Source organism: Carassius gibelio, chromosome A5 (assembly GCF_023724105.1).
Source record: "Carassius gibelio isolate Cgi1373 ecotype wild population from Czech Republic chromosome A5, carGib1.2-hapl.c, whole genome shotgun sequence".
NCBI classification, from domain to species: domain Eukaryota; kingdom Metazoa; phylum Chordata; class Actinopteri; order Cypriniformes; family Cyprinidae; genus Carassius; species Carassius gibelio.
The window spans coordinates 10,934,174-10,950,312 of record NC_068375.1 but is presented as its reverse complement, the minus strand read 5'-3'; the positions used below and the strand labels follow the sequence as shown (position 1 = coordinate 10,950,312).

Below are 16,139 nucleotides of genomic sequence, written 5' to 3'. Positions count from 1 at the left end.
GACATTTCTCACAGTCCACAAGCTGTAGATTTAACAGTGGGGAAGATTTCTCAGTTGAGTTTTTGAGGGACGTGTAACAGGTCTTAATTTGGCACGTATGTGGAGCAAACAAAGCAAACTTTTCTCTTTAAAGGGTACGTGAATCATCTCAAGGTCAGGGTGTGGTGTTTGTGTGTGAGAGTGTGTGTGCATCTAAGTTTAATAAAGACTCTTCCTGATTGTGTTAGTCTTTACTCGCTGAGCCCTCTTCAGGTAGCTGGAGGAATTGTTCCCCTTGCGTACTGGCATTATTGGTTAAGCGTGTCAGGCCAGTTCCAGAGTGACATGTTGTGTTTTCATTACAGAGCTCAAGAAGCGTCAGTGCAAAGTCCTGTTTGATTATCTGCCTCTGAATGAAGACGAGCTGGAACTGAAGGTTGGAGATATCATTGACATCACTGAGGAGGTCTGTTGCTTCAGTCTTTTGTATTTAATGTAACTGAATGTTTTGAAATTGTGCTGAATATATTAGTTCTCTATTTAAAGGGTTATAAATATTCTTTAATAGGGTTTATGCACGCTGCCGTGTGATATATGATGATAAAGTGGTGAGATGTTCTTTTTTTTTTATTCCATTTCATGCAAAATGAGGAGTTTCTTTGTAATTTTTAGTTTGTGACTTTATCAGATCTGTGGTTCTCCAATGGTAGGTTTTGGCCCTAAAATATAAATGACAATATAAAATGCATTGTGAATAGTTAGTAAATATATAAATTACAATATATAGGCATACATAGGCTAAATGCTTCACGTGCTTCACCAAATGCTTTGTTGGTTGTGTATGTCTAAGACAGTGTGTCTGATCAATCTCTGTGGAATTGTGGTGCAGATCTGTCTAATCAAAATACAAGAGACATAAAAAAAAAAACATTATTTAAAAGTATATATTTTTAAGCCTTTTTTTAGGGAAGTATTGTAGGGCAATGTATGCCTTAAACAATTTTGATACTGTGTTGGTTTGGCACTTGGTGCCCAGTGTACAATCTGTGTCCTGAAGTGAAACCAGTTGAAACCCACTGTCTTTGAAAATGAGTGTTTGACCGGACAGTTCCTGTATTAGTGCTGACTGTAGGTGTTTTTTAGGTTGAGGAGGGCTGGTGGAGCGGAAGCATGAATGGGAAGTCTGGACTCTTTCCTTCCAACTTTGTCAAAGAAATAGAATCAACTGAAGACACCGAGACGAGCGATGTAACAGAAGAGCCAGGTACTTCTCAGCTCACCCTGTCATGTATCTACAGAGAGGGCATGTCCTTACAAGAAAACACTCAACAGACACTTTTTGTTTTGTACGTTTAAGGGTGTGTGTGCGGTATTTTTTTGGTGTTAGACCTAATCCTGGCATCTGCAGTTGACAACTTTTTAGTTTGTTTGTTTTCTGAGGAATTATACCATCTGAAGCAGTCTGAAGAGTTTGAATATAATTCCATAAAGCCACAAAGTGTACTCCCCTGTACAAAAGTTTGGAGTCAGAAAAAAAAAAAAAAAAACTATATAATAATAATACTTTTACTGAGATGAAGAATTTACAATGTTATTCTTTTTCAAATAAGTGCTGTTCTTTCGAACTTTCTATTCACCAAAGTATCTCGAAAAGAGGTATCGCAGTTTCCGTGAAAATATTAATCATCACAACTGTATACAACATTGCTAATAATAAGAAATGTTTTGTGAGCATCAAATCAAACATACTTGGCTGCTGAGAACTCTGCTTCGCCATCTCAGGAATAAAATATATTATAAAACAATTATTTTAAATTGTAATAATATTTCACAATGTTATTGTTATACTTTATTTTGGATCAAACTTTCAAAAACATTCCAAAATATGGATCACTTTTATGATAACTTTTGTAGTGCTTTTGTGTTTGTGAATTCATCCTCATCTTCATTTGTTATTTGAATAATGTTTACACAGTTTATTTTCCATATTACTTTTTTGCAATCAAAACTTTGTTATGCTTGTTGTGGCGGTACTCTTACAGTGGCGTGTGTTCACAGATGGCATAGATGGAGCGACTAGCCCCACGTCCCCTTACCAAGGCAACGGGGTCATGGCCCAACCGAAGAAGATTAAAGGTGTCGGATTTGGCAACATATTCAGAGAGGGATCTGTAAAACTCAGAGCCTCTCAAAGAACACCACCTGAAAATGAGGAAAAGAAAGAAAAAGTAAGTGTTGTTCTGCGCCAGACAATGTCTTATTTGCCTTCCCTCTCTTCCTGTTTACTGCAGGACCACTATCCATCCCAGTAACTGCAGCAAACACTTCAGATTAAACGGAAAACTTTTAGTATTGTGATTGACACATTCAAAATGATTACATTAAAAGTGCCTTTGTGTGCCTGTAGTTAAATGTGCAAGATATGCCAGTACTGATGAAGTAGACCTCTACCCCAAACCAGTTTAGCACATGATAGAGACATATAAGATTATATAATTGTCTTGGCATGTATGAAAATCAGTGTGGCCCATTCCCATGAGCAGTGGAGCGTTGAAGGGTAATTATATGTCTAACTGCTCTACAAGTTTTGCCAGTGATTGCTCAAGACCTTACCGTATAGGCAGAAAGTCTCTGGGTGAGACCTTCCTTTTTAGGAAATGTGTCTCTATTTTTGGACTTCGTTATGTAGTGGCTGTTTTTGAAGCGTTTTGGTATGAACTACTACTCTTATTATCATTTGTGCTCTGTACAGCTCCAACCGAGAGCAGAATATCCCCGTCTGTGCTTTTGTTAAATCTGCAGACAGCTGGATACGGTGATAGAATTTTCGCATAATTCCAAATAAATAGATCACGACCCACAAATAAATCTAATGAGATGAACCAAAATGAAACCAAAGATAAATCTTAGACTTTCACAAATAAATTAAAAAAAAGAGATTTTTGAAATAATAAACTATGTCACAAACACAACTTTTCCCAGCATTCATTTGTGAATCGCATCCTGTACTATACCCACCGTCTGCTCAAGCCAATCAGATAACAGCCGCATTTTGCTGAACAATCATTGCACGTTCTCCCTATAGCTGATAACATTTGGCTTTACAATTAGGGAGGTAGCAGATTTATTTAGGGTATGCATTGTATGGACACTTGCATCCTAGATCAATTAAACAGCTTGGCTGAAAAACTGGGAAACTCTGTTGTGTTACTGCAGTTTAACCTATTACACTAACTTGCATGTTTATCATGGGGTGGAATCCAGTTATTTATTATTCATTGACACTTCTTTTTTTCATATTTCGAATGTTTGAAGGTAAAATATAATACTGTGTTTGACTTGATACACAGTCTAATGGTTTAGCGAAATCCAACTTAAACATCTTTTACCGTACCAATTTTTATGGGCCTTATATTTCCTATTTGAGCCAATGCAGATGAATTAATTTATTTCAGGATGAGATTGAAAAGCATGATGTGATTGGCTATATAGAGAACATGCGACGATTGGTCAGCGCATTTGAAATAAACGCAGCGATCCACAAATGCACAGAAAGCCATTCACAAATGTACAGGGAGCAATCCACAAATGCATGCAGTGATCTACAAATGCATAGGACGCAATTCACAAATGAATGGCAAGCAAAAAAATTGACAACAAATATTTGTCAATATTATTATTTTTATTATTTATATTTTTTACTACTTAACTTTTTATGTATTTGTGCTTTTATGTAAAGTTTTCTTCATAATGTCATGTTTTGTTTTGTTTTTCACATCCATATATAAATATCTATAATTGAATAATAATGATTATTGGGGCTTGATTAAAATCAACTCCATCCTACATTTCCCCCTTAATTTTTTTAACTTAGTAGTACACTACCTTTTAAAAAAATATGGGATTTTGAATGATTTTAAATGTTTTGAAGAACTCCCTAACTCTCACCTATGCTGAATTTTTATGATCAAAAAAATGCAGTAAAAACAGTGATAATATTGCAGTTTTCTTTTATTTATTTTTTATATAATTTATTCCTGTGATGGCCAAGCTAAACAGTCATTTCAACAGTTATTACTCCAGTCACATGATCTTTCAGAAATCAATTTAATATGATGATTTGGTGCTCAAGAAACATTTTTATGATCAATACTGATCATATTTATTTTGTATTCTGCATCTATTTGAAATGGATGTATTTTGTAATCTTTAAATGTCTCTACTGAAAGTTTTGATTAATGCGTCCTTGCTGGATAAAATTATTCATTTCTTAAAAACAAAAAACACTTTACATGATAGTGTACATTGTATTTTAGTTGTTAAAGTGGCCATACATACAGACACACACACACAAAAAGTAATTTGGCTCTATTTACAGCATTAATGCATTTAACCAAAACTTCCTCTCTCCCTTTTTTTGTCACATTTTCCATCCCCTTATGTCATTCTGATCAGTTGAATCATCCCCTGCATTTCATTTCAAGAGCTTAGACATTATTTACAACATGTCATCTTGTAATGTGACATTCAAATGATTTACTAAATAATTATAGGTTTCTTACTCCATTTTGGATTTGAAAAAGTCTACCTTTAGCATGCTCTCCCATTGACACGTTACGTATATAACAATGGTTATTGTTTACCCAGCATTCCTTTCACTCAGGCGTGGCTGATCTGCCTCCTAGTCTGTACCTTTCAGTGTGCAAATGCATGTGTTTGTGTGGCTGCTGTGTCAGTAAATCCATTTGTGATTCTGCTTCATTTTAGCCAATCCCATCATTACCATCTGCCACAAAAACCACCTCTTTGAGCACTCCTGAACCCCCTAAGGGAGAAAAAGAAGCAGAGAGCAAAGGAAAAGGTGAGTTCATGGGAAGGTTGACATAAAGCTGTATGTGATATCCAAAGTAATGACAGGAGATTTATGGAAATGCACCACACATGAACGACTGATAACGGACTGCAGTGATTCTGGCTGACTGACATGAGCTTTCCTCCACCTGTTTATTAGCTAAACCCAAATTATAGATTAGTATGTCTTTCTGATAGTATTGAAAGTGCACTTACGGCATGTGCTTCTCATTGATACATCCTCGTTTTTTATTGTCTCTCTACAGTAAAAGAATACTGTAAGGCCAAATTCCACTATGAAGCAACTAACCAAGATGAGCTGGATTTAAAGGAGGGTGACATCATCCACATACTGAGCAAGGTACGGAACAAGCTGAGCAAATGTTTACCCAGCCATTGAGATCTCGAAATAAACCACACGTATTCAGGAAGTATTTTAAGACAGAGCATCCACATCAGGAATATGAAGCACAACAATTATTTTGTAATTATTTAAATTATGTAGAAATAAGGTAAAAGCATAGCATAATCTCTAAATAGCCTCTAAAAACACTCATTGATGCAAACTAGCTGGAGTTGGTCAACATTTTTGCTAATTATGCCAGAGAGGTACAGGTATTTATACATTATAAATATATAAATATGAAGAATATTGACATTTGATGCATGGGTTAAATCACTCTTGTTAAAGGTTTAAAGGAAAAAAATCACGCGAAGATGAAATTTGTCTTCATTTACAAAAACCTGTAGGACTTTTAATGCAATTGTTGCTAGTACAGAACTCTCAGATGAGGATTCTGATGTAGCGATCTGAAATGAAGAGTTTTTTTTTTTTTTTTTTTTTTGGATTATTTACTGTGTGCGTCTGATGCTGTCTGCAGATACATTGACAATTTATGAAACTGCAGCTGTTGTATTATATATCATACCAGTGTTCTGTTAGGAACCTAAGGATGTGTTTGTTTTAAGACACATGGAGACGGTTTTCCCATAGTCAGCTGATGTTTGTCAAAGGCCTTGAGCAGGAAGCAGATCAAAGTTAGAAATGACCACCATCTAGTGGCAAGGGACATGTCTGCATTTCCCATTCATAATAATTTGAATTTAAGCTTTTAAGGTATATTTTTATGAAATGAGCCATTTGTATGCTTGAGGGTTTGATGGTTTTGATATTTTAGGACACAGGAGAGCCGGGCTGGTGGAGAGGAGAGATCAACGGCCGAGAGGGAGTTTTCCCAGACAACTTTGTAGCTCCGCTTCCTGAGACAGGCAAAGAGGTACATTTATATTTATTAATGCTGCTTTTTATGTCTACCTTGAGAGTGTGCATTTTTTGGAAAGGAAATAAAATCACACACACACACACACACACACACAAAAAAAAATCTGAAACATCTACTGTACTTTGGAAAGTTATTATTCTCAAAATTACTTCTCAGTTGTGGCAAGTAAATACGTACTAAACCGTAATCTTTAATCAAAAGTGTTTTTTTTTTCCTTCTACGCAGACACTCCCATCCAAAGGCTTCGTTAAAGCTTCTGCTAAACCGGAACCAGAGGAGGTAGGCAATGCTTATCCTCTTGTTACACAATTAATTATTGGAGTACACTTCATATTTAGAGAGATGTTGGGGATTTGATCTTGAAAGAAGTGTTTTAATCAATACTAGCCACTTATCATCACCATATGTTTCATAAACATGGCTTTATTCTTGCTTTGGGTTCTTCAAGTTTAACCTGAGGATGCATGTTTAACTACATTTTGGCAAACTCTGCAACAACAGGCCATTTTTATCGTGAAATCATACTATTTGTTCAGAGCACCAGCTACCATGAACAAACAGAGGGTTTGTGTGGGCAAAAATTATGCTCTGCAACATCCATTTTCCAGAAAAATTCTGTGAAGCCACATACCCCTCCACCGAATGAGGTCATGGGTTGATATGCTCAAGGCATAAGTGACTTTCTTTCTTTCTTTCATCTTTTTTTAAACCTCTTCATTTTCAACCTCATTGCAATCATTGAATGATTGTATTTGTGATGCTACAGTTAAAATGGGATGACCTGAAGCTCATGTGATGGGTTGTGGAGGTCATCGAGCAGTTAATGAAAATGTGAAAGTGTTCATTCTTCCAAGGGACTCCAGGGAGCCCATGATCAATCCTTTATCCTATAAGCATCCGGTCAGGTGATGAGGCATTGATCTCTGTGTCAGGAGTGAAAGGGACAGAGGGCATTTACAGGCAGGCAATTTCTGTAGTGCATTATAATAGTGCATTCAAATACACAAGTATCCAAGATGTGATTAATAATAATAATGTATTTATATATGATCTATCTGTGTGTCTGTCTGTCTGTCTGTCTTGTTTAAACAGTCAATCTGTATTGTTTAGTTCTTAGAATATGACAGAACCCTTATATGATCATCTTAAATCAGCATGCATAATTGGTCATTCATAAGTGGTCATCCAGGAGTGAATGAATGATTCACACTTTACATGAAAGAAGTCATGCATGTGCATAAATTATATCAGTTGCATATGTTGATCTAGGCCTGTGCTACTGTTTGAACTTTTTCTCCTGCTGTGATTATTTGTGTTAAGTAAGGTGTTTTTTTCTTCTGATAATCTGTGCAAAGATTCATTAATATGTTAGTCATCAAATCCTTCAGAGCGGTCAAAAAGGTGGCCGGGGGATTTCCAGCCTCAGCAGTTTCATCTGTTTCAGTTCCTGTTCATTTTAATTTGTCAAGATCTTTAGAAGCTTGTATTTTGTGTTACTCAGCCTCTGCCAAATGACGCACTATACACTATGCACTTATTCACTATGTACTTGTGCACTATGTACTCAAACATGTAGTGTATGAATTATATAGGGTTATTTTGTCATTCATAATCGGAGTCTGGTAGCCACTCCTCCTTCGCTACGTAATTAAAGGTGTGACATTTGAGTGCATGAAGTGTCCAACATTAATTTGACATGAACCGAGAAAAATGAACCAATAGACAACATTACCGTCTCCAGCCACGAGAGGGCGCTCTATGCTGCTCAGTGCTCCTGTAGTCTACCACTTAGCAGCATAGAGCACCCTTTCGTGGCTGTAGATGGTAATGTTTTCTCTTGGTTCTAAATAAATGCGACTTATAGTCCAGTGCGACTTATATATGTTTTTTTTCCTCATCATGACGTATTTTTGGACTGATGCGACTTATACTCAGGTGCGACTTATAGTCCGAAAAATACGTTAACCTAGAAATAATGCACATTTTTTAAGAAATTTTTTTCATGTCAACATATCATTTGTTTAACAGACCTAAAAGGTTTATTTCAAGGTTTAAATGATATTTTAAATGGCAGGTTTGTTTATTTTTTTTTTGATGTTTCTCCACAGAAGCCAAAGAAGCCCCCACCACCATCTAAAACCCCAGGTATGATGTCACATCTTTAACATAGCATTAAACATCTCACTGTTTACATACATTTGATTACGTTACTTTACTCTTCTCTTTTCATTTTAAGCTGCTATGAGACCGCTGAGGTATTAAAGAGTCTGAAGTGTCATCATACTCATTCTGGCTGAGGTTATACTCAGTGCCACTCTCACAATCATATGTGACAAGAGCCACAAAAGGCCGTTGTTCACCCAGAAATGAAAATTGTCATCATTTTTTTTTCTTTTTTCTTTTTAACAAAGAAGACATTTTGAAGAATGTGGATTACCAAACCATGTCAGGTCTCAGGGACCAGCAGCTGTTTGGGGGGCTGTTTGGTTAGATGACAACATTTTCATATTTTGGTGAAACAACCCTTTAAAGCTCATTGTCATCAAACATCTTTCACTTGTTTTTGCCTGCCAGCCACCATCAAGATTCAAAATATGCTAGTTGCTGTTCGATTATTAGCTACAGGCAGCTAGCATGATTTGACGGTCTTTAATAGTGGTACTTGAGGGGAACATGCCAATATGTCTACGTCAGTATGTGAGTGGATCATAACTGGAGCAAGATGGCATACTGATTTAAGATGCGTCCCCTGTGGTTTTCAGAAGAGCTTGCTGGTGAACGCTAAGATAAGAGGTGATGCCAGCTTATCTGGCATATTCAATTATTGTAATTGAACGCAGATCCCTTGTCTGCCCACACATCAACAGCAGCATATTGAAATTGATTTGGACACCTCTTTCATAGCTCTTCATCTATTTTTAGCCTAAGCTGCAGCAATGAAAATGTCTTCAGAATTGTATATTTGCTTGTATTTTATTTATAAAAGTGGGGTGGGGGGTATTTTAACTGACCCCATAAAAAATGTGTTATATGCAGCAAGTTATATTGTCCAGAATGTTTTTTTTTTTTTCATTTAGTTTTAAAGAAGTTGTTTTATTTATTTTGTTTGGAAATAATTGTTTAATTTTATATATATATATATATATATATATATATATATATATATATATATATATTATATATATATATATATATATATATATATATATATATATATATATATATATATATATATATATATACACACACACACACTTACAGCTGACTAGCATTAGTTTAGAAGGGCGGGGACAAAATCATATGATCAGCAACACAGATAATGCTGCTCAAGTCGTTTGTCCCTCACAGCTTTTTTCTGCAGAACATGCAAACAAAAAAAGCGGATGTTGTTATGCATCAAAGGGCACCGCGTCTTTCCAATTGCTTTTCAGAAGGCTTGCATAGAGGGTTGCAAAGATTCTGTCTGTCTCTCCAACCCACACAGGAAATGCAAGTCATTGACTGTATGTTTCCTATTCTCTTCAAACGTCTGTCTCAGAAGTCATATTGTTCTTTTATCTGCCGTGTCTAGAGCCGCTCTATCTTCAGCGTAGTACTTAAAAAAATCTAAATAAAATAAAAACATATTAACTCAGTCGTTATGCTTCGTTTCTCAGCCCTGAAACCAGAGGCCCCCAGTGTGGACAAGAAGCCCCCGCAGTCACGGCCTGAAGATAAAGGTAAGTGAGGGTTCACTGCCCAGTTCCTTTTATACCACAAAATCTTGTGTGCCAACTGTGGTGACACACAATGTCATGAAGAATGAAAAAGCAGAAAATGATGTGTAGTTATTCATATTGGTTATTATAACCAAATATCACGGTGATAATTTAATTGATTGTGTATTTGTTTTTATTCATTTGCTAAGCACTTTTTGGGAGTGAATCTTGCTTATTCAGGCATGCTTTCAATCAGGAACTGTTGTGATGCTGTCATTTCAGCTTTATACACAATCTTCCCTGCAAACAAGCACTGCGTCACAATGCATCTACATTGCTAAAGAGCAAGAGCCTGACATCACAACCTTCACGATGTAGACGGCCGCTTTAATGATTTAAAAAATTTAGTTATTTACAATTAGTCATTTAGCAGACACTTTTGTCCAAAGAGACTAACAGATGAGGACAATGGAAGCAATCAAAATCAATGTATTTAAATAGATTTTATAATAACTAACTGGATTATTTAAAGTGTTTTTCTGTTAGAGATGATTATTGTTATTATTATCATTTTAAACACAACTGTTCAAAAGTTTACGTCAGTATGACTTTTTTAAATGAAAATAATTTCAGCAGGGATGTATTCAGTTGATCTTAAGTGACAGTAAAGACATTTATAATGTTACACAAAATATATATATTTAAAAAAAATGCTGTTCATCTGAACTTTCCATTCATCAAAAAAATCCTTTAAAAGTGCATAGCTTGCACAGAAACATTAACTTTTTTCAACAGTGATAATAAAAATGTTTAAGCACCAAATGAATGTAATAGAATGATTTGTAAAGGATGATGTGACACTAAAGACTAAATTCAGCTCTACTATCGCAGGAATAAATATTATATGAAAAAAATATTAGAATAAAAAACTATAAATTGTTATATCCCAATGTTAACCCAATGCATAAGAGACATTAAATATCTTAACCACCCTAAACCTTTGAACAGCAGTTTTATAATAAAAGTCATACACACAAAATGCAATTTAAAGTTTACTTCAGCTGGCACTGATAGTGTTAAATAGCAGCTGATCTGCATAGTCTGAGCCATGTTGTTTTCAAAATTCATATTTTCATTATAATCTTTCATATATGATCAAAATGGACATTAGAATGGAATTTTTACTCATACTGAAAATTAATAATGGAAAATCGAGAGCTTATGACTTGCAATCAGATTGAAGCAGGAAGTGTGTATCGGTACTCAGCCTTATTTACAAAGTTAATATAGCTTAATATAGTTCATATACTAGTAGGTCAGTAAGGTCATCTGGTGTGTGGAAATACTTCATATAAAATGTCGTTCACTCTGAATAGTATCTGCTATTGTGTTTGCATCAAAGACTTCCTGACAATTATTTTCTCAAACGAATGTACCTCTTCTGGAACATATATCTGATCATCTCTGTGGTATCTGAAAGCAGGCCTTCATGTTTTTCAGATAGAAGTCTCTCTTATTTAGAGCAAGTGTCACAAATTGAACAGAGGACTTGCGATGTGAATGTCAGAATGAGTGATTTATATGACAAAAACGTTGAATTGAGAAGATAGAAGCAGATCAGTGTGATGCAAACATCCTGCCAAAATCTCTCCTGACCTACTTTGAGTCACGTCACTGTGAACACTTTGAAAGTGAAAGTTCCCGATGTCATTTGGACCAGTTCAGAACATTTAGGTGCATTATGAGTAACTGCATTGGCTTCAAATTCTCACATCTTTCAACTGATTTCTGAAATTGTGGGCTAAGAGCTAATTGATAAATAATTGATAGCTATATGAATTCTTATAATCAGTTGAAGGAACTAAAAATTTTGATGTATTAACCTCATTAAAATGTCTTGCATCTAGATAATTAACTCTCAGAACCTTATAAGATAGTGTTGTGCAAAAATAGTTTGTCTTGCTATGTCTGGGTATTAAATCAAACATATATAAACACATATATTTGTCCTTTTTCTCTTTAAAGTTGTCAAGCCCTTGCCTGAGAAGCCGGCCAAACCTGCTGGCCCCATCGTGCCCCCGAAAAAACCTGTGCCTCCCAGCAAGGCACTTCTACGTCCTTCCATCCACACAAAACGACCTGACTTGCCTCTCATTCCATCACCATCACCAGCCGCCAAGCAAGTGTTGGTGTCACAAGCTTTATCTTAATACAGTTTGAGATTTTACAAGCACAACAAATTTGTAGCACACTTAAAAAAAATATTAGTTTTTTGTTTCAGTATTTCATATTCATTTGTAGACCTTTCTTTTTAAATCAAGCATTACAAATTATTAATAGGGCATATTTAATTAAAATAATGTATTTTTAATATATAAACCAAAAACATTATTATTATTTATATTTATACGTGTATTTTGGTAATGTATGCATAAAAATGTATTTTCCAGTATATCAGTATATTTCTCATTTTGCCATATTGGATAAAGCATGGTAATGTTACTCAGAGCTTGTTGCAATGCATTATAATGTTTTTTTTTTTTTTTTTCTATGAAGAAGATGTATATGTGATAGTATACCATACATCTTTAATCAAATATTTTTTTTTTGTTATGTATACTTTGATAGTGGACGTTGCAGGCAGTTGTTATAACTTTTCCTCATAAATCCCACAGGCAAAATGGAGAAGTTCCCCATATACGTACAAAGTCAGAGAGCGAACCTGTACCCATCAAGCCAAAAACTGTGGACAGCAGTGAGAAGAATTCAGAAACGGGTAAGTTGTTTCTACTGATATTGGTTTGTATTATTGACCATCATGTGGCAACAAAACCATAACAAAGTAGTTTAGGACTGTTTGCATGAAAAATAGACCCAGCTCACTCTGTTTACACATATAACAACAAAACATAAAAGAACAGGTGTGCCTCTTTTTTATCAATTATTATTTTAACTGAAACCCAGCTGCTACCCACCAGTTGATAAACACCAGCAGAGGCCATAATGTAAGTGTTTGGAATGGCTTTGGTTCTTGTTAGCTCAGTTTTTCTCAACTGGGTTTGGGTGTAAAAGAGCTGTGTTTGTGGATTAGCACCATGGATCCCTTGCTGGGAGCATGATTACTCTTCCTGTGCAGAGGATGATGGGCCAGATCTGTAGAGCAGGTTAAAAATGTAAAAAACTAGCTGTGAAAGACTGGTCAATTATTTCTGTTCAGTTGCCTTGGGCGCCATCTTTCCGTTGTTGTTGTTTAGTGGATTTTTAAAGGATTTATTTAGAAGTCATTGGCAAGTTATTTTCGAAGATTTACCCTGTTTTGAATCCTTGAAATAAAACTGCTTAATTCTCACCAAACCCCTTAACCATTGATCTGAGAAATCTATTTCCGACTGTTAAAAGGTGTCAGCTTCTATGAATTATGAATCTTATTTTTGTGTGAATATTTTAAACATTTGATACACTATTATAACCACTGCAATGTAATTAAAATCTATTAAATTACCTGATAAGCGCAACTATCAGCTCAAGATTATTTTGATAAGTTCCAGTTAAGTCTAGCTGTTTGTATTCAATAAGTTTTTATGCATTACTTGTTAATACTGTGATAAAGACATGTTTAAATGCAGTTGCTCTTACAAGTATACTGGAAGATTCTTTACCTTGAAGGCACTGTGTTTTACTTGGAAAATGTCTTAAATCTACTTTAAAGTACGAAATAGATGAAAAGGAAACAATGGAAAAGAAGATTTCTGCAAAAAGGAAGCGTAATATTTAAATTGATCCTCTGTTTGTGGACACAAAAGCACCAAGATGTTGCTTCAGGCTGAAAGGCTGACAAAAGTAGCACGAAAGCTGCTATAAAAAGCATCTTTTTGAAAGTTTCTGAGCATGTCAGTGCAGCAGGGCTCTGGATTCTTTTTAGAAAATCATCCAGTTCGGCTCAAATATGAATTAGTTCAGCTGAGATGGATCATGTTTGACTGTGTGACTGAAGGCTGTTCTTATGTGTGAACTGAATCTTTTGTGTCTTATTCCCGTAGTTAATCTCATGAGTTTTGACGATGTCTCCTCGGTCTCGGAGAAGTTGACCCACCCTACCGCACAGCGACCAAAGATGCCTGGCAAAAGACCTCCTGGTCACAGAGGCCACTCCGTGAGTACAAGATGCACTTTTGCTTAGTTTTGCCTTGGGCAATTTAATTTAATTTAATTTAATACTAAACAAACTAATGAAAAAGTCATAGATAATAACATAAAAATTTAAAACATTAATTTAGCACATTCATTAAATGACATCCTTCCACGAGGAGATAAAACATGTTGCACCAATATTCTGTACATTTTTCATTTCATTAAGAAAACTAATTAATTGTGTTCACCTTAAAGAAAACATAATAAGGACATCAAATTTGATAAAAAGTATATTCTGCGTATTGACATTCTCCGTATTGACCAGTCAGCATTTATAATTGCTAATAAAAAAAATTAAGAAAAGTTGAGAAATGTTGTGTTAGTACTTTTTTTGAGTTTACAAAATGTCATGGGTGAACTCTGAGATGTTTCCTTAAAGGGATAGTTCACCTTCAGCTGCTGGTCCCCATTGACTTGAATAGTGTTTTTTTTTTCTCCATACTAAGGAATTCAGTGAAATATAGTCCTGCAGGATTGGTAAACTAGTACCTATTAAAACTCTTTGTGCTACCATAAGCACACTTTTTGTTTTATTACATCTATTTTAATTTATAAATAAAACATTTATGGTAACAGTTTAGTATAGGGTGCAATTCAAACTAATAACTACTTGCTTATTAGCATGTCTATTATTAACATATTGGCTGATTATTAATGCTTATAAAGTACATATAATGCATGACATCCATAATCCTACCCAATACCCTAAACTTAACAACTACCTTATAAACTATTAATAAGCAGAAAATAAGGGGTTAATTGAGGCAAAAGTCATAGTTAATGGTTAGTTAATAGTGAGAATTGGACCCTAAAATAAAATGTGACCCATTTTTCTTATGATGTGAATGATGGCATAATGGGGGTATCTGGCAGTTTTTTTTTTCTGGATAAAAAAGGCTTTACAAATGAAGTCCCAGATAGGATGCGTTTCAAGTATAGTGCTATTCGTGCTTCTCTCTTCTCATGTTTTTGTAACATGCTCTGTAATGTCTTGCAGCCGAGCAATGAAATTGCTGAGAAAGCTGAGAAAATCGATAAGGTGGATGAAGTTGAAACTGCATCTTCCACGCCGAATTCGTTCAAGGTACTTCAAATATGTAGTGCACAATTCCAGTGGTGTACCTGAAAGCTCAAGTAGAACAACAGATATCTTACCAGAAAACGACTTTGGTAGAAGTTGAAGTCACCATTTAGAATACTACTTCAGTAAAAGTCATAAAGTATGTGTTATTTATTATATTTATTATACTTTTATGTACAAAAAGTATATATATTTTTTAATCTTAAAAGTACTTTAGTATTGAAAATAAAAGTACAAGTACATGCAAAATGGAAAAGCAGCAAATATATATACAAATGTTCATACACAGCTTGAGTAGCAAGATTTTGTTCAGTTTTAACTCTTTTTATCCATTTTATATTTGGATAAGAATGAGAAGCACTTCATCTGTACTTAGTGTCTTTCATTCAAACATAAGAAATTTGTTTTTGAAATCTGCATCCGAAAAATCATTTAGGTGTATTAACAGTTTACGTATCTCAGAGGGGACATGGATGCATTTAACCTGCAGTTACAGATGGATAAATAATGTTTGTTTGTTTGTTACATAAAATGTTGAATACTGATATTTGAAATAGCTTAAAACATGAACAAAGTAGTCAAAATGTAAAATTTACAACCACCAGTAGGGGGCAACAAGTGACTTTTAATGAGTGAGTCATTGAGATTCAACAGATTCATTCAAACAGCTGATTCATTCGGAAACAAAGCATTTGACTGTGTTAATGAGTGAATCACTGAATCATTTATTCAACTGATTCGTTCAAAAAGCTGTAAACACCATAAGTAAACACCATTGCTTAGAGACAAAGACATATATACTCTTTGATGCAAATCAGTGCTGTGATCTTTGTTCGGAACTATTTTCGTCAATAACAAGTAATATTATGTCTAAAACATAAGTCACTCTTTGCTTTACTGAACTTGTATAAAATATATCAAATGTGTTCTTGCTGATATTTGCAGAAGAACCTTTGTGTGATATAGATTAAGTTGACTATATTAAATTATATAAACATAAAAAGTCATACAGAAACATTTTTGCTGTCTGAAATTTAGAATTCCTTGAATTTTTAG

The 16,139-nt window shown here is 34.8% G+C and overlaps 1 protein-coding gene across 2 annotated transcripts; it reads left to right on the top strand.

Annotated features, from left to right (window-relative positions):
• The first annotated feature begins 88 nt into the window (after positions 1 to 88).
• Positions 89 to 15,164, top strand: LOC127993266 (CD2-associated protein-like). 2 transcript variants are annotated; one of them, XM_052591709.1, is made up of 13 exons: positions 89 to 445; positions 1,123 to 1,243; positions 2,038 to 2,207; positions 4,747 to 4,840; positions 5,097 to 5,191; positions 6,009 to 6,107; positions 6,339 to 6,392; positions 8,222 to 8,258; positions 9,770 to 9,832; positions 11,837 to 11,990; positions 12,487 to 12,587; positions 13,852 to 13,964; positions 15,000 to 15,164. In XM_052591709.1, exons 2-13 carry the CDS (start codon positions 1,150 to 1,152, stop codon positions 15,126 to 15,128), a joined length of 1,203 nt encoding a protein of 400 aa, XP_052447669.1. In that variant the 5' UTR covers positions 89 to 445; positions 1,123 to 1,149; the 3' UTR covers positions 15,129 to 15,164. The 2 variants fall into 2 exon arrangements, with proteins under 2 accessions (XP_052447669.1, XP_052447668.1); XM_052591708.1 differs by having other exon boundaries at positions 91 to 445; positions 11,837 to 11,996.
• The last annotated feature ends 975 nt before the right edge of the window (positions 15,165 to 16,139 follow it).

Coding starts and splice junctions, on each gene's coding strand:
- LOC127993266 (XM_052591708.1), top strand. CDS start 1,150: ATGAATGGGAAGTCTGGACTCTTTCCTTCCAACTTTGTCAAAGAAATA. Junction 6,393..8,221: donor CTAAACCGGAACCAGAGGAG/GTAGGCAATGCT, acceptor GTTTCTCCACAG/AAGCCAAAGAAGCCCCCACC. Junction 12,588..13,851: donor TGAGAAGAATTCAGAAACGG/GTAAGTTGTTTC, acceptor TTATTCCCGTAG/TTAATCTCATGAGTTTTGAC.